We start from the raw sequence: 18894 nt of genomic DNA on the forward strand, positions 1-18894 counted from the left end.
GTGCGAGGTAGATCCATTCAAAAGCCTAATGGCAGCAAGAAAGAAGTTGTTCTTGAGTCGGTTGGTACGTGATGTCAGACTTTTGTGTCTTTTTCCCGGGGGAAGAAGGTGGAAGAGAGAATGTCCGGGGTGCGTGGGGTCCTTAATTATGCTGGCTACTTTTCTGAGGCAGTGGGAAGTGTAGACAGAGTCAATAGATGGGAGGCTGGTTTGAGTGATGAACTGGGCTTCGTTCACGACCCTTTGTAGTTTCTTGCGGTCTTGGGCAGAGCAGGAGCCATACCAAGCTGTGATACAACCAGAAAGAATGCTTTCTATGGTGCATCTGGAAAAGTTGGTGAGAGTTGTAACGGACATGCCAAATTTCCTTAGTCTTCTGAGAAAGTAGAGGTGTTGGTGGGCTTTCTTAACTATAGTGTCAGCATGGGGGGACCATGACAGGTTGTTGGTGATCTGGGCACCTGGAAACCTGAGGCTCTTGACCATTTCTACTTCATCCCCTCATGGTGAGTTTGGAGGAGACATGGCAAAACGCTGAGCATAAAATACTGTGGATGCTGCAACCTGAAATACAAAGAGAAAATTCTGGAAACAAACAGCAGGTCAGGTAGTATCTGTGGAATGAAACAGAGTTGTTGGGCGGTTTCCCAGCCGCACGCCCAAGGTCGGAAAATCCCACCCGAGGTCAACGGACCTTTACATGGTCTGTGTCCCGCCCGCCAATATTCATGTGGCTGGCGGGATGGGAAATTCCACCCAATGTTTCAGGTCAATGTCCTTTTGTCAGAATTGGCCGAAGTTAAGGGATGTAACAGATGCTGAGCACGTCCAACAGGGGCAGGGAAACTGGAAGACAGAAGAGGACCTGCGATAGGTGGAACAACAGGGCTAATTAACTAAACGAAGGATCACTCTTTTAAGACAGATTAGATTTTCCTTATCCCTCAGAGGGTTGAGTGTCTGGAACACACTCCCTCAAAATCATACAGTCCCTACAGTACAGAAAGAGGCCACTCAGCCCATCAAACCTACACTGACAACAATCCCACCCAGATCCTATCCCTGTAACCCCACTTAGAAAGCATTCTTTCCAGTTGTATCACAGTTTGGTACGGCTTTTGCTCTATCCAAGACCGCAAGAAACTACAAAGGGTCGTGAATGAAGCCCAGTCCATCACGCAAACCAGCCTCACATCCATTGACTCTGTCTACACTTCCCGCTGCCTCGGCAAAGCAGCCAGCATAATTAAGGACCCCACGCACCCTGGACATACTCTCTTCTACTTTCTTCCAAATAGAAAAAGATACAAAAGTCTGAGGTCACGTACCAAGCGACTCAAGAACAGCTTCTTCCCTGCTGCCATCAGACTTTTGAATGGACCTACCTCGCATTAAGTTGATTTTTCTCTACACCCTAGCTATGACTGTAACACTACATTCTGCATTCTCTCCTTTCCTTCTCTATGAATGGTATGCTTTGTCTGTATAGCATGCAAGTAACAATACTTTTCACCAGGTACAAATACATGTGACAATAATAAATAAAATAAAATAAAATTAAATCAGTATTTACCCTGCTAATCCCCTGACACTAAGGGACAATTTAACATGGCCAATCAACCAAACCCGCACATCTTTGGACTGTGGGAGGAAACCGGAGCGCCCGGAGGAAACCCACGCAGACACGGGGAGATCAAGCAGACTCCACACAGTCACCCAAGGCTGGAATTGAACCCGGGTCCCTGGCGCTGTGAGGCAGCAGTGCTAACCACTGTGCTATTTTTTAAAACTTTATTTATTAATGTCACAAGTAGGCTTACATTAACATTGCAATGAGGTTCCTGTGAATATCCCCTAGTCGCCACACTCTGGTGCCTGTTCGGGTACACTGAGGGAGAATTTAGCACGGCCAATCCACCTAACCAGCACGTCTTTCAGACTGTAGGGGGAAACCAGAGCACCCGGAGGAAACCCACGCAAACATGGGGAGAATGTGTGGACTCCATACAGACAGTAACCCAAGCGGGGAATCGAACCTGCGTCCCTGACGCTGTGAGACAGCAGTGCTGACTACTGTGCCACCCTATACAAAGCCGTGGAATCAGAGTCTTTGAATGTTTTTAAGGTCGAGTTAGATAAATTCCTGATAAAGGGGTGAAGGGTTATCCAGGGTAGACTGGAAGTGACAATCAGATCAGCCATGATCTTATTCAATAGTGGAGCACCTCAAGGGGCCGAGTGGCCTACTCCTGTCCCTAATTCATATGCCCGGAATTATGTTGCAAGGTGGGGATGCTGAGACACGTGGTAATGGCTCAAGTAAAGAAACAATAGAGCCAACCCTTAATTCTTAATGTTTTCCTACAAGGTGAAGTAGTTTGTAAATTGCCCACTCCCTTGTCTCACGGAACTGAAACAGAAGTGTTAAGTTCTGCCTGGTGGAACAAGTTTCAACAATAACTTTCAGAATGGAATTTGATTAAGTATTTGGAGGGGAACGTTTTGCAGAGCTGTGAGAGGGAAAAAGTGGGGTGAGTGAGACTAGACAGATCCTTCTTTCACAAGAGCCAGCACAGAAAAAATGGGCCAAATGGCCTCTTTCTGCGCCATATAATTCTGTAAAAAACTTCTGCTGATAACTGAAGAAAATGATGAGGGGAGTAGCCAGAAAAACGGGGGTGGGTGGGGGCGGTATAATCATGTAAAATATCTCAAGAGGGTTACAATTCCCACAACGATTTGCAATTAAGGACGCAGTGATTGATTTGATTCTAACACTCACCAACGCAAACAAGAAATACCACAGTAACGGCGAGGAAAGTGACTTTGAAACCAAATTTTACTTTGAACCTGGGGGTATTTTGTAAGTTGGACCTTTGGTTAAAAAGCTCGCAAAAGTGTAATATATCACTTAACCTATATACATAAAAAAATCAATACTTATTAAAATGTCTTGAAGATTCATGCGTTCTTGGGTCAGATTCTATAATGGTATTCCCTCAGGAATAAGATGGGTTCAATATGCTACATAAATTAGCAAGGCAAAAATTATACGCGCACCAATTTTAAACCAGCTCAATTCAAAGTGCATTTGTAAACAGGGTATGATTACAAAGGAGACGCAGGCAGCTGTTGGCCTTCAATTCTTCAGCAATAGCTCCCACGACCCCGATTTGAAGAATTAAATTTAGTCCCTGCTCAAAGTAATGATGCAATGTGCATTTCACTCCCTGAAAACAGTTCAGATATTAACCATGCTCCTGCCAGAAAATCCACAGCTGGGAAACCTTGGCGCCAAGCAAAGCCACTCCACCCACTCCCACGTCAAAGAACTTTTGATACTGAAAACCTGTTTTCGTCCCAAGTCCTCTAACTTGAAAACTATTTTGGCCCGGGTCAGTCGGGAGTGACTTCCAAGAAAGCAGCCTCCAAAAGATCTACTGGGCTACATCGAGTGGATTTCACCTTCCCCAACGTTAATTTCAATCCAGGGAATCTCCCTCGTCCAGCAGCACTGATGTCAGAGCGGCCAATCACATGAAAGAATTCCCACCAACAGCAAAGCAGGAAGTTACAAGCTGGTTTTATCACACTTTTGAAGAAAGCAAAAAGAAAGATTGGAACATGCACAGGGGACCAAGGTAGGACTTGCTATATCATAAGTGAATCATGGCCAATGCGGCACGGTGGCATAGTGGTTAGCATTGCTGCCTCACAGAACCAGAGACACGGGTTTGATTCCCTGTCTATGTGGAGTTTGCACATTCTCCCCGCGTCTGCGTGGGTTTCCTCTGGGTGCTCCGGTTTCGTCCCACAGTCCAAAGGTGGATTGGCCATGCTAAATTGTCCCTTAGTGTCAGGGGGATTAGCTAGGATAAATGCATCGGGTCATGGGGATAGGGCCTGGGTGGGAGTGTGGTCAGTGCACTCATTGGGCCGAATGGCCTCTTTCTGCACTGTAGTATTCTATGATAATGTTATTAGGTAAAGGGGGCCGCCACTTGGCCCATCAAGTCCACCCGGTTCTCTGGAGAGCAATCCAATCACTCCCATCCCTTCACTTTACACCTCTAGCCCAACAAGTTGATATCCCTCAAGTGCCCATCTTTTGAACTCACATCATCGCTGCTTTCCACCAGAGGCAGCAAGTTCCATTTCAGCGTGAAAACATTCTTTCTCACATCCCCCTCTATTCTTAAATCAGACTCCCCTAATCCACATACCATCAGCTAATGGGAACAGCTTTCCTTTGCCTATTGTATCTAAACCTGTCATAATCTTGTATAACTTTACCAAGTCTCCCCTCAATCTCCTTTGTTACAAGGAAAGCAACCCTAGCTTCTCCAGCTTAACCTTGTAGCAAAAAACCTCCTCACCTCTGTAACCATTCTGGTAAATCTTCTGTGTACCCTCTCAAGGACCCTCACATCCTTCTTGGTGCGGTGACAGGAACTGGACACAATTCTCTAGTTGCAGCCTAACCAGGGCTTTGTATTGTTACAGCATAAATTCCCTGCTTTCTCCTGCCCTCCAAAAATAAATGGCCTTTGCTGCATGATTCTATTCTACCAGGGAACAAAACTGGACAAAACCAACTTTTGCACAAATGGACCAAAGCTGGGGGCAGAGAGATCGACTTGCCCGAGTGGGTGGTTCCAACAGTGCACACTAAGCAGGGATGGTGATGACAACTTTAGAAGGACTCCTGTTGATGCCCCTGATAGCTTAATCCAACGTACCCTTGTGTTGAAAGTTCCTTATATTTTTACAAGGGACCATAATATGGGCTGGCATGGCGGCTAGCACTGCTGCCTCACAGTGCCAGGGATCCGGGTTCGATTCCCGCATTGGGTGACTATCTGCATGGAGTCTGCACGTTCTCCCTGTGTCTGCGTGAGTTTCCTCCGGGTGCTCCGGTTTCCTCCCACAGTCCAAAAGACGGGTTAGATGCATTGGCCATGCTAAGATTCTCCCTGAGTGTATCCGAACAGGGTCCAGAGTGTGGCGACTAGGGGATTTTCACAGTAACTTCATTGCAGTGTTAATGTAAGCCTATTGTGACGCTCCTAAATAAAGTTTAAGAAAATTTCCCCTTCTCAGATATGTCCATGGAACCTTGGACAGCAGCGGAGTATAAAAAACCAGGGTAAGTAAAACACAAGAACATTTTATTCGATTTTTCTGATAAGATCATCTTCCATATTCATATTCAACATGCAATCCAAAAATAACCAGTCATTACTGGACCAATACGCGTAGGCAATAATTATACCCATGATCATTTCAATTTTCTCTAATCTTCTACCTGCTTCATTTAGCTGCAAGTATTCTGAAGCACCCTAAATAATCTCAGAATTCAAAAATAATTACATTTTTGACGTGCTGTTTTTTTGGAACTTCCTCATGCCATCCCTGAGCAATTTGATTAAAACTATTAACCGGTTCCTATCCCTCCTAGATTTTAACCCCAAAATCACCTCCACCCACCCCCCCCCCCAAAAAAAAACCTGGCAACATTAGGCAATCTCAGCCAAATTTATGGACCTTAATATAGAAAATCAACTACAAAATATTTGCATAGGACACGAGCTCGAGATCGACGATGAAGTCCAGTTCAAATGCTGCTTGGCTGGATAGGGTCCAGTGTAAGGTTGGTCTATTCTTGCGCAGCTAATAAGGCGGATGCTTTCAGCCTTGCTCCAAATTCGGCACGTAATCACACTTTGTCTTCCAAAATGTTTGAAGGAATGGCTTCTATCCTGCATTTATTGAAATCCTACTTTTTTTTCTCTTGTTAAAAAGTAATCCGAAACTGGAATATTGCGATCAGTGGGGGTACTGACAACACTGGCACTGCGATGCGTTGGAAACCAGTCGGCCACCAGTTACAAGCATTGTACTTGGACACAACAGTAAGGAAGGTGGCACTGAAACTCTAGTTGCATTCTTCTCATGGTAGAGTGCGATCTTTTTAAAAAGAAACTGCAAGTGGTCCACTTATTACAACATTTTTCTTTAATAACTGGGCACTCTTCATTTAAAAAAAAAACCCCAAAGCTCTCAGTCTAAGATGTGTCAGTACAGTAGTGATGGAAATAGGGCCCTTTCACAGTGCAGTGGCAAGCTCGAGGTACGCAATGTTACAACTCCTCTTTCCTCTTTGCAATCTTCTCATGGTCTTGCCCCCTCATCCCTCTGATGTAGTTGACGAAAGCAGCTTCCTAAGGAAACAACAAAAACACACACTCAAAACCAGTCAATGTTTTTGTAACTCAGTTAAGCCTTTCCCCTGGCAGTGAAAACCCCCCTCGCCCAAAAGAATGACAGGTAGTGTTTGGGCAGGAAAGTTACAAATCCTGTTGGAAAGGTTCAAACACGTTGCCTCGAGATTCCAGAGGCCAGCTGACGGGAGCGCATACAACTCTAAAGCTCAGAGGGACTTTTACCAGATCGCAGAGATGCATCATTACCCTCAGCTAGGGTAATGCCATCCAGGTCTTTGTAAGAAGTCTCACTCACAACACCAGGTTAAAGTCCAACAGAGTTCATTTGGAATCACGAGCATTCGGAGTGCTGCTCCTTCATCAGGCGAGTGGAGAGTCACCACACCATTTACCTGAAGGAGCAGCGCTCCGAAAGCTCGTGATTCCAAATGAACCCCGTTGGACTTTAACCTGGTGTTATGAGACTTCTTACTGTGTCCACCCCAGTCCAACACCGGCATCTCCACATCATGGCATCCTGGTCTTTGTGTGAAAGTTGTGTTTGTCGAAGGCAACAGTGTTATGGGGTGAGGAATGAATCGTGCTTGCCTTGTGCCAGTATCAAAGTGTTCAGACAAAATACAGAGTGGTTAGCAGCAGGGTAGAGCTCTGTCTCATCTGCCTCAGCAACTTGTTTTGGGGGTAGTCTTGGGAGGGAGACTTTACCAGTGCCTTTGTCCATTTCCCACTCCATGACTCCTCTGACCAAGATAGCTGAGTGAGATTAATTGATGGTGAAGTAGAGGCAATACTATTCTGTAGTTCTCTTGTCTGCTCGGAACTAGATAGACTGCCGGGCGTATTGCACATGTGAATCTTACAGCCAGCAGAATAGTCTGGAACGGTGCCCAGAATGCCAAACCCATTGCATCATCCAGTCCATTGTTTTCTTTAAAATTAATCGCAAAGCCTGTGATTCAAGTCGTTGGAATACTTTCTCCAAAACATTCACTCATAATAATCACGCCAGCATGATTTCTCCTCACTCTGCAACGATTCCAGGCAAGAATGTGTGCTAAGTTTTCTCAACTTTTTCACCTCTGCTTCCCCTCACTGATTCAGTGCTGAGTGATAGACTCATAAGGACATCAGGAACAAGAACAGTAGGCCATGTGGCCCCTTGCATCCATTCCACCATTTGTTAAGATCATGAGGTAGAGATGCCGGCATTGGACTGGGGTGGGCACAGTAAAAAGTCTCACAACACCAGGTTAAAGTCCACCAGGTTTATTTGGAATCACGAGCTCTCAGAGCGCGGCTACTTCATCAGCGCTCCGAAAGCTCGTGATTCCAAATAAACCTGGTGGACTTTAACCTGCTGTTGTGAGACTTCTTACTGTTAAGATCATGGTTGATCTAACTCCATTTTCCCGCCTGCCCCCAACAACCCTGGACTTCCTTGCAGATTAAAAATCTGCCAAACTCAGCTTTGAATATATTCAATGACCAGTGATAATCACTCTCTGCTTACCTCAAGACAGGAGGAGGTGTGATGACTTCAGTCAGGCAAATGAGGTTGGCCTGCTAGAGTATGAAGTCTCTGATTGAGTCCTGGGCAGCACGGTAGCACAGTGGTTGGCACTGCTGCTTCACAGCACCATGGACCTGGGTTCAATTCCGGCTTGGGTCACTGTGTGGAGTTTGCACATTCTCCCCGTGTCTGCGTGGGTTTCCTCCGATGCTCCGGATTCCTCCCACATTCTGAAAGGCGTGCTGGTTAGGTGCATTGACCCGAACAGGTGCCGGACTGTCGTGATTAGGGGAATTTCACAGTAACTTAATTGCAGTGTTAATGTAAGCCTTCATCAAAAGATGTACCTGGTTTGAGTCCTAACTGATGGCCCAACCAGGGGTCCAGCCTCATGTTTGTATTTAAAGCAGGTGTGTCAGTCTCTCTGCCTGCTGAAGCAGGGAGCACTCTGTTGTATCGTATGCCTTGTAAATTAAGGAACTTTTGGTGACGGGATTTCGCCTCCGTGGATTTATTACAGGAGGGTACAAAACATGTATGTCAAAAATGAGGACTTATTTGTGAGGAATGAGGGGCGTCATGACGGTACAGTGGTTAACACGGCTGCCTCGCAGCGCCAGGGACCCGGTTTGATTCCAGCCTCGATTGGAGTTTGCACATTCGCCCCATGTCTGCATGGGTTTCCTCCCACACCCCAAAGATGGCAGGTTGGGTGGATTAGCTGTGCGAAATTGCCCCTTAGTGTCCCAAAATGTGCAGGTTGGGTGGATTAGCCATGGTAAATGTGTGGGGTTATAGGCCATGATGTGGAGATGCAGGCATTGGATTGAGGTGGGCACAGTAAGATGTCTCACAACACTAGGTTAAAGTCCAATAGGTTTATATGGCAGCACGTGCTACCATATAAACCACAACAGTTAAATGGGTAAGATGGGTATAGAGGGATATGGGCCAAATGCGGGCAATTGGGACTAATTTTGGCCGTGCTAAATTGCTCCTTAGTGTTAGAGGGCGGCATGGACAATTTGGGCCGAAGGGCCTGTTTCCATGCTATAAACCTCCATGACTCTATGAGCTTTCGGAGCGCTACTCCTTCATCAGGTTTAACCTGGTGTTGTGACACTTCTTACTGAGGTTACAGGGATAGGACCTGGGTAAGATACTCTGTCAGAGAGTCAGTGCACACTCGAAGGGCCGAATGGCCTCTTCTGCACTCTAGCGATCCTATGATTCTAATGTCTGGCTAAATTAGAGCTTTTCACAATAAAAGTGAAAGGTTAGAAGGAATAAAATAGAAGTTCTGTAGAAGAGTTATTCAGACTCGAAACGTTAACTCTGTTTCTCTCTTCACAGATGCTGCCAGACCTGTTGAGTTTACCCAGTATTTTCTGTTTTGATTTCTGATTTGCAGAATCCACACTATTTTGCTTTTATTTAAAGGTTAGAGGATATTTGCTGGAGGTGTTCAAAATCATGACGGATGTTAATGAGCTAAATTGGAAAAATCTATTCCCATTGGCTAGAGGCTCGAGATTAAGATCATCACCAAAAAGGAGAGAATTTTTCTCAACCTGAAGGGTTTCATGGAGATGGAGTGCTGTACCAGAGCAATGGTGGAACCAGAATCTATAATAACCTTTCAAAAAATGTCTCACAACACCAGGTTAAAGTCCAACAGGTTTATTTGGTATCACAAGCTTTCGGAACGTTGCTCCTTCATCAGGTGCAGTTCCAGGACTCACCTGATGAAGGAGCAGCGCTCTGAAAGCTCGTGATTCCAAATAAACCTGTTGGACTTTAACCTGGTGTTGTGCGACTCATTACTGTGCCCACCCCAGTCCAACGCCGGCATCTCCACATCCTTTCTAAAAATGTGAATTTAGGTTTGATTTTTTCCTTAAACAAAAGGGACTTGAACTAGAGAACTTTCTCAGGGTACTGGCAGGGATGCAATTGCGGTGCGGCACGGTGGGTACAGTGGTTAGCACCGCTGCCTCATAGCGCCAGGGACCCTGGGTTCGATTCCTGGCTTGGGTGACTGTCTGTGTGGAGCTTGCACATTCTCCCCGTGTCTGTGTGGGTTTCCTCCGGGTGCTCTGGTTTCTTCCCACAATCCACAGTTCAAAAATGTGTGGGTTAGGTTGATTGGCCGTGCTAAATTGCTCCTTAGTGTTAGAAGAATGTCAGGGGGGTTAGTAGGGTAAATACGTGGGGTTACGGGGCAGGGCCTGGGTGGGATTGTGGTCAGTGCAGGCTTGATGGGCCCTATGGCTTCCCTCTGCTCTGTAGGGATTCTATGAATGAGCTGAATGGCTCGAGTTTCTGCAATAACATTTGACGATCCTATTTTTCCAAGTGCCATTGTTTGCATGAAGTTACTGTGAACTTCCCCTAGTCACCACACTCCGGCACCTGTTTAGGTACACTCACCTGATGAAGGAGCAGCGCTCCAAAAGCTCATGACACCAAATAAACCTCTTGGACTTTAACCTGGTATTGTGAGACTTCTTACTGTTTGGGTACACTGAGGGAGAATTTAGCATGGCCAATGCACCTAACCAGCACATCTTTCAGACTATGGGAGGAAACCGGAGCACCCGGATGAAACCCACGCAGACACGGGGAGAACATGCAAACTCCACACAGTCACCCAAGCCGGGAATTGAACCTGGGTTTGACTTGATTTTATTTATTATTGTCACATGTATTAACATAGTGAAAAGTATTGTTTCTTGCGCGCTATGCAGACAAAGCATACCGTTCATAGAGAAGGAAACGTGAGAGTGCAGAATGTAATGTTACAGTCATAGCTAGGGCGTAGAGAAAGATCAACTTAATGCAAGGCAGGTCCATTCAAAAGTCTGACAGCAGCAGGGAAGAAGCTGTTCTTGAGTCGGTTGGTATGTGACCTCAGACATTTGTATCTTTTTCCCGATGGAAGAAGGTGGAAGAGAGAATGTCCGGGGTGCGTGGGGTCATTAATTATGCTGGCTGCTTTGCCGAGGCAGCGGGAAGTGTAGACAGAGTCAATGGATGGGAGGCTGGTTTACGTGATGGATTGGGCTACATTCATGACCTTTTGTAGTTCCTTGCGGTCTTGGGCACAGCAGGAGCCATACCAAGCTGTGATACAACCAGAAAGAATGCTTTCCATGGTGCATCTGTAAAAGTTAGTGAGAGTCGTAGCTGCCAAATTTCCTTAGTCTTCTGAGAAAGTAGAGATGTTGGTGGGCTTTCTTAACCATAGTGTCGGCGTAGGGGGACCAGGATAGATTGTTGGTGATCTGGACACCTAAAAACTTGAAAGCTCTCGACCCTTTCTACTTCGTCCCTGTTGATGTCGACAGGAGCATGTTCTCCTTTATGCTTCCTGAAGTCGATGACAATCTCCTTCGTTTTGTTGACATTGAGGGAGAAATTGTTGTCTGACCAGAGTCCTGGCCTTGTGAAGCAGCAGTGCTAACCACTGTGCTGCCCCACAGACAGTAATCATCTAACACAGAGTAATCATTTAATCCTCCTCTCTGTCAAAGGCCACCTATATTTGCAGCTCCATAATATCGCATTTGCCCATTCTTGACCCAGTCCATCTGCTGTCGAAGCTGTAGACTGTGCTTTTGTTAACTTAACTTTGTTAACTTCAGACTCAATGCTCGCCTGTCCATCTTCCACCCTCTAGAAAGCTGAACCCATCCACATGATCCTGTGCTAGCGGACAAACTGAAATTAAAATGCTCAGCAAATAAAAGCAAACCACTGCTGGATGCTGGAGTCTGAAAGCAAAACAGAAAATGCTGGAGGATCTCAGCAGGTTTGACAGCACCAATTTTTGACAGCTCTGTTCTCTCACCACAGAGGCTGTCAGACCTGCTGAGATTTTCCAGGATTTTCTGCTTTTGTTCAAAATCCTCAGCCTCGTGTTTGATTTTTTTTTTTAACCCTTCTCGGATTCCATAACCTCTTACAATCCTACAAACATGAACGATGCCTGCGTTCCTCCAATTCTAGTCCCCGGCTTCTTTCGCCTCCTCATAAGAAGCCATGTCTTTAGCTGTCCAAACTCTGGGCTTCCCTCCCTAAACCTTTCCCCCCACCCCGACCCCCTCTCTTTAATGCACACCGTAAAACCTCCTTTTCTGAGCAAGCTTTGGATTATTTCTTTCTATGACTCCTAATTTGGCAGAGTATTAATTGTCAAGCAAATGTGAAGTATTGTGGAGAGATCATGGCGTAGTGGAAATGTCACTGGACCAGTAAGCCAGCGACCCAGGCGAATTCTCTGGTGGGACACGGGTTCAAATCCCACCGAGGATTTTAATAAACCTGGAACATAAAGCTGCTCTCAGTAGCGGCGTCTCAATGATTGCTGAGTTGTTAGCAGAGCCCACATTCAATTCTTTCGATTAAATAAAATGGGGCATCAAGAGAATCAAACGCACACAAAAACCCATCGCAAGGTTCCAAGCGCTCTGGAAAAGGGAGGAAAATGGGCAATGGGGAAGGAAGAGGGAGCTTTACACAGAGCGGGAATTATACTCTCAGAGTCTAATTTTATTTTTGAAACTATTCACACCCCCCAAACCTTTCAATACCAGAAACAATTCATCATTTTTACTTTCAAAAATAATTCATTCAGTGAAGCTCTTTGGAATGTTTGGATGAGGAAAGATGACGTATATATGTTATAAAAAATATTCTATATGATGAAAAACCTGTGTCTCTGAATGACTGAAGTTATTTGAAAATGTAATTTCTGTGGGTAGACTGAACTGCCTGGCTGATAGTCACTTGTCTCTTGAAGACTTTGGCAATTTACAGTCCCGAAACTTGCTCTTTTGTGCTCCCAATTAAGATTTTTTCCTTTTGTTTTGTCGTCAGGCTGAGTCCTCTGAACCATAAGTGCCATACTTCAAATCTCACAGCCCAAACCTACTGTGAGTGCTCCACAGGTAGATCTTATTTTTTTACCCAATATCGACTGGTGTGCGTTCTCTTCTCCCCTCCCCCGAGGGATGCACTGCACTTACGAAATGCAACTTGGCCTTAATTGTGCACAATTGGGGATGCAATGGACCTACTGAGTTAAAATCATGCGGCCTAGCAAAGCTACTTGAATGTTCCCCGCTGGTTCTCATGCTGGGACCACTCACTTATTAGAAAGACTTGTACAACGTCAGGGTGTCCCACAGCGCTTTACAGTTATCGGAAGTGCTTTTAAAGAGGAGAATTTGAAGCAGCCAATTTGTGCACATCAATATCCCGTGATCAGCAGAGGTAAATGACCAGATAGTCTCTGCTATAGTGAGGTTGGCTGAGAAACAAATATTGGCCAGGGCACCAGGGAGAATTCAAAACAGGAACAGAAAATGCTGGAAATACTCAGCAAGTCCATGGAGACAGAATCAGGCTGAACCCTTCAGTCCTGTGAACTTCCATCAGCAAGTGCCTCTCCATTCTCCCGAACAGTGCCGTAGGATCAGCACAGCGTCACGATATCACAGTGGTTAGTGCTGCTGTCTCTCAGTGCCAGGGACCTGCATTCCATTCCAGCCTCGGGTCACTGTCTGTGTGGGGTTTGCACTTTCTCCCCGTGGGTTTCCTCCGGGTGCTCCGGTTTCCTCCCACAAAGTGTGCAGGTTAGGTGGATTGGCCATACTAAATAACCCCTTGGTGTCCCAAGGTGTGTAGATTAGGGGGATTAGAAGGATAAATACGTGGGGTTACGGGGATAGAGCCTGGGTACGACGCTCTGTCGGAGAGTCGGTGTCGACTCGATGGGCTGAATGGCCTTCCTCTGCACTGTAGGGGTCCTATGATCTCTTACATCCACTGGATAGCAGACAGGGACTCTATTTAAGGACTTATTCAAAAAGCAGCACTTCCGACAGTGCAACGTTCCCTCAGTACTGCACAGATTTTCTGCTCAAATGCCTTGAGTGAGGGTCGATTGCACATCCTTCTGACCCAGAACAGGATGCACTGAGCCACTGCTGATACCTCAGTGCACAGATCGGGAGTCAAAAGGGGAGAACTGTTGCCCCCACGACTAGTTTAGCCCCTCCAGGTTTTATTAGGCTATCCAGTCAATCTGATTGCGAGATCAAGACCGTTGAAACTTCTACAAAGGAAAAGGAAATTTGGCACGTCAGTTACGACTCTCACCAACTTTTACAGATGCACCAAAGAAAGCATTCTTTCTGGTTGTTTTACAGTTTGGTATGGCTCCTGCTCTGCCCAAGACTGCAAGAAACTACAAAGGGTTGTGAATGTACCCCTATCCATCACGCAACCCAGCCTCCCATCCATTGACTCTGTCTACACTTCCTGCTGCCTCGGAAAAGCAGCCAGCATAATTAAGGACCCCCATGCATTCCGGACATTCTCTCTTCCACCTTCTTCTGTCAGGAAAAAGATACAAAAGTCTGAGGTCACGTACCAACCGACTCAAGAACAGCTTCTTCCCTGCTGCCGTCAGACTTTTGAATAGACCTACTTTGCATTAAGTTAATCTTTCTCTACACTCTAACTATGACTGTAACACTACATTCTGCACTCTCTCCTTCTCTATGAACGGTATGCTTTGTCTGTACAGCGCGCAAGGAACAATGCTTTTCACTGTATCCCAATACGTGACAATAATAAATCAAATGAAATATATCAGTGCTAATCACTAGGAATGTGTTAACGTGGAGCTGTTTCACGCCTATTCCTCAGCACCGACTCCCGCGCACACCCCCCACCACCCGTGACTCCTCCTGGAAGAGAGAATGAGGATTGAGCCTCAAGTTGCACTCACCGCTCTCTCCCCGCTGTACCGCTCCACAAATTTGCCGTAATTGTAGTAGCTAATCATGGGGTATCCCTCCACACCTTCCTGTTTGCATAATTCGTGATTCTGCCCTTTAGTGCAATCCACTGCAGCATAGGCAATCTGAAAGATATGAAATTAAAAAAAGCTAAACCACAAGTGAGATGAAAGCAGAGAGCATGTTTTGGGCTGAACAGAAACAGTGACAGGGTCAGCTGGTGCATTGGTGAATTACAGGCCTTTTATCTTACTGGTCAAGCTCTTTGGGATCATTAAGTGACCTCTGGGACCTAGCGCACACCTCACGAACCGCCCCGTGATGCCTACACAGAACATAGAGGAGGAAGCTTCCTCCCATCGTTCTTCATCTATCAGCACGGGTCCTCAAATCCCTTCGCCCTTATCTGTTCAGTTAGTTTCCTTTAAATGAATCGATGCTATTCACTTTGATTAATCCCTGTGGTGGCGAATTCCACAATCTCACCATTCCCTGGGGGAAAACGTTTTGTCTAAATCTTTTATTCATTTATCGGACATGGGCATCGCTGGCTGGCCAGCATTTATTGCCCATCCCTAGTTGCCCTTGAGAAGGTGGTGGCGAGCTGCCGCCTTGAATCGCTGCAGTCGACCTTTCTTGCTTTCATTCCTTATGGCTATCTTAGATTGACAGCCGCTAGCGTTGCTCTTCCTCAAGTGTAAGCACTCTCTCTGCATTCACTTGATGAAAACTGTTCAGATTATAAAGACTTCCATTACAGTGCCTCCCAAGGCCGACTGGAAGGCAAGTGCAGTGTAATTATATGGCACGCAAATCTGAAGTAGATGTTAATGGTGATTCTGCATGGCAGTGGTACTTGCATCCTGGCAGACTAATACATCTGGCTCTAGTGGCCTGGGACAGGAACCATCTGAAAACGGACATTGTAGAGCCCATGGGAATGTGGGTCCGACATCATACAAATCATTTCTGCCAGAAGGTTGCAGGAAAAGGACAAGCATCAGCAGTGATGACAAGGGGAAAACAGCCACTTCTGAAGTAGTCTCTAAAATACGGCGGTATTTATAAAAATACTTCACAGGGAGGCAGTGGTGTTGTCGTTTTTATTTTATTCAAATTTCATCAACTGCCATGGCGGGACCCGGGTTCAAATCCCGCTATTACAGGTGGTGAAATTTTAATTCAATAAAAATCTGGAATGAAAAATCTACCAATGACCATGAAACCATTGTCTATTGTCGTAAAAACCTATCTGGTTCACTAATGTCTTTTAGGGAAGGAAATCTTCCATCCTTACCTGGTCTGGCCTCCATGTGACTCCAGACCCACAGCAATGTGGTTGACTCTTAAATGTCCCTTCAAGGGCAATTAGGGATGGGCGATAAATGCTGGCTCAGCCAGTGAGGCCCACACCCCGTAACAGAATAAATTTCCTTTTCTTGCTTACGAAAAGCAGCAATTCCCAGCTGGACCCAAAGCAGCTAGATGTAGTTGTTTGTGCGGAAGTATTAATAGTAACCGGGACAGGCTATTAGGGAGAACAGGGGAATTCACCCTGATTCTGTCATCAGATTCCCAGATTTCAATGGATAATCTCCAAAAGTGGGATCGTTGGCTGCTTCAGCCCACCTTAAGGAGCCCAATGGAGGAGGCTATTCCCACTGTTCCAACTGTGACCAACAGTCTCAGTTTGGACAAAATGAAAAGTAAAAGCTCAAAGTTTAAAGTTTATTTATTAGTAGGCTTACATAACACTGCAATGAAGTTACTGTGAAAATCCCCTAGTCTCCACACTCCGGCGCCTGTTCGGGTTACTCTGAGGGAGAATTTAGCATGGCCAATGCACCTAACCGGCACGCCTTTCGGACGGTGGGAAGAAACCGGAGCACCCGGAAGAAACCCACGCAGACACAGGGAGAACATGCAGACTCCGTACAGACAGTGACCCAAGCCGGGAATCGAACCTGGGTCCCTGGTGCTGTGAGGCAGTAGCGCTAACCACTGTGCCACCTCCTCCTGCAACATTCCTGTTCAGGTGCTCAACGGAATGGACTGGCACTGAGCTTGAGAGCTATTTTTCCCTTTTCACGTACAATTACGTTGAATTTACAGCAGAAGAACAGGCCATTTGGCTCAACTGACCAACACCATACTAATCTCCACCAATCCCACTATCCAAGATGCAATCCCACCATCCAAGATGCATGCAGTAGTAGACTTTTGACCTGCCTCACAACTGAAAACAATTTCTCTACATCCACCATGTCGATCCCCTCAGTTATTTCTTAGACATAGTGCCTATACCCAGCACACGTACTGTCACCCAGAACAGGTACTGGAAGGAAAGTGATGGCGTACGTTTAAGAAACAGAAGGCAAAATAAACTGGTGCTTCACCTTGTGTTTTACATTTCTTCCCTCCTTTCTCCACAGGCCAAAAAAATAGGAAGGAGGCTCACGGCGAGGCTGCCGAGAGAGAGCGAGAGCGAATGGTTTGGAATGCAAGTTGTTAATGTTGTGCAACAACAACGATGCACGTGCAAGTGTGTGCAATTCTCTGCACGCTGATAAAGAGCCCGAGACAAAACAAAGGGAGAAAATTTACCCTTTGACCTGCCAACTGTGAGGATTCCAATAAGCTTTGTAATTACTCTAATCAAGCTGCCATCACGATTTTAAGTCCACGTATGAATGACATTTGATCATACGATATATTGTTAAGTGCCCAATTGACATTTTGGTGTGGAATTCTGATGGTTTGATTGATTGGAAAAAATTTCCTGCATGAAATGCCGTGAGATTTAGTTTGCATCTGTTGCGAATGTTAAACTTCAAACTAATGCAGCTAACAAAATGTTTAGTAGACTGGGGCAGTTCACGTGTTACAGCTAACAGTAAAAGTGCAAAGAAAGCAAAGTGACTGCAAATAGATGGATTGTGCTGGGCTAAATTTACCAACTTAAATGAGAGACAAGTTGGTGCTGCTTCTTCCTCTTATTACACTGCCCTGGGGTGGCACAGTGGTTAGCATTGCTGCCTCACAGCGCCAGGTACCCGGGTTCGATTCCCGGCTTGGGTCACTGTCTGTGTGGAGTCTGCACATTCTCCCCGTGTCTGCATGGGTTTCCTCAGGGTGCTCTGGTTTCCTCCCACAGTCCGAAGATTTGTGGGTTAGGTGAATTGGCTATACTAAATTGTCCCTTGGTATCAGGGGGACGCGTTAGGATAGGTGTATGGGGTTATGGGGATAAGGCCTGGGTAGGATTGTGGTCGGTGCAGACTCGATGGGCCGAATGACCTCCTCCTTCATTGTAGGGATTCTATGAAATGTTTTTCTCCTCCCCTTTTGGAATCGCTGTCTTCTTGCGGGTGGGGGGGGGGGGGGGGGGGGGGGTGTATCATAATCTAGCACGTGTGTTTAAGTTAGTGAAACATCCCAGCTCTGTTTCATGCAGTGGACATGGAGTAAGAGTTATGGGAGGGGAAGACAGATGAATTAGAGATGATTGAACGAGGCTCAGGATGTGGGGACAAGAGAAGCCCAGAGTTGTATAAAGAAAAAATTGTAGAAAGAAGTTGCATTTATATAGCGCCGTTCACACCGTCAGGCTATCCCAAAGTGCTTTAAATCCAGGGAAATACTTTTTAAAAGTGGAGGAAGCATGTCATGAACAGACAAGGAATAGAGGGATACAGCCGATTGGTCTAGAAAGGATAATGTGATCAGCTCAGGCTTGGAGGGCCGAAGGGTCTGTTCCTGTGCTGTACTGTTCTTTGTGTCAGCCAACTTGCACATAAACTGCCAGAAACAATGTGATAATGACCAAATACGAGATGTTGGCCGAGGGGAAAAAAACTGGGAATGACCCCCCCCCCCGCTTTCAAATGCACTCACCCGGGAAGGGCACACAGGGACTCGCTTAACGAAAAGATGGTATCTCGGACAGTGCAGCACTCCCTTATCACTGCACTGGGCTGTCAGTCCAGGTTTCTGTGCTCGCACCTATGAACTGGGACTTCAACCAACAAAGCTTCTGGCACAGAGGTGAGGGCACTACGCACTGAGCCATGGCTGAATACCTTACCAAAAATGCGCAGCGTACTAGCTTTGGAAGAGGATAAAAACTGGGAGGTAAAAATTCAGGCCACGGGGATAATATAGATTGAGGCCTTAGTGTGATTCATAAATGAGAAGCACAATTTTGAAGACAGTAGTACGCACCAAAGGTTGAATTTTAAGAAAGAAACTAGAATTTGTATGATGCCGTGAATCAATGGAAGTGATAACATGTATTTACAGAACAGGATAAGGGCGATTGGAGTAATGAGCTGAAACTTGTTTAATGAGAAGCTGG

The 18894-nt window shown here is 45.9% G+C and overlaps 1 protein-coding gene across 1 annotated transcript in view; it reads right to left on the reverse strand.

Annotated features, from left to right (window-relative positions):
- Positions 1–5113: 5113 nt before the first annotated feature.
- pdia5 (protein disulfide isomerase family A, member 5) overlaps positions 5114–18894 on the reverse strand; it is a 140127-nt gene continuing 126346 nt past the window's right edge. Inside the window, exons 16-17 of the mRNA XM_078227882.1 lie at positions 14531–14665; positions 5114–6221 (exon numbers count right to left, since the gene is read on the reverse strand). Of these exons, the coding sequence (XP_078084008.1) occupies positions 6141–6221; positions 14531–14665 (216 nt within the window). The 3' untranslated portion in view covers positions 5114–6140. The remainder of the gene's footprint in view (positions 6222–14530; positions 14666–18894) is intronic.

The sequence above is a fragment of the Mustelus asterias genome, chromosome 14 (genome assembly GCF_964213995.1).
Source record: "Mustelus asterias chromosome 14, sMusAst1.hap1.1, whole genome shotgun sequence".
Lineage (NCBI taxonomy): Eukaryota > Metazoa > Chordata > Chondrichthyes > Carcharhiniformes > Triakidae > Mustelus > Mustelus asterias.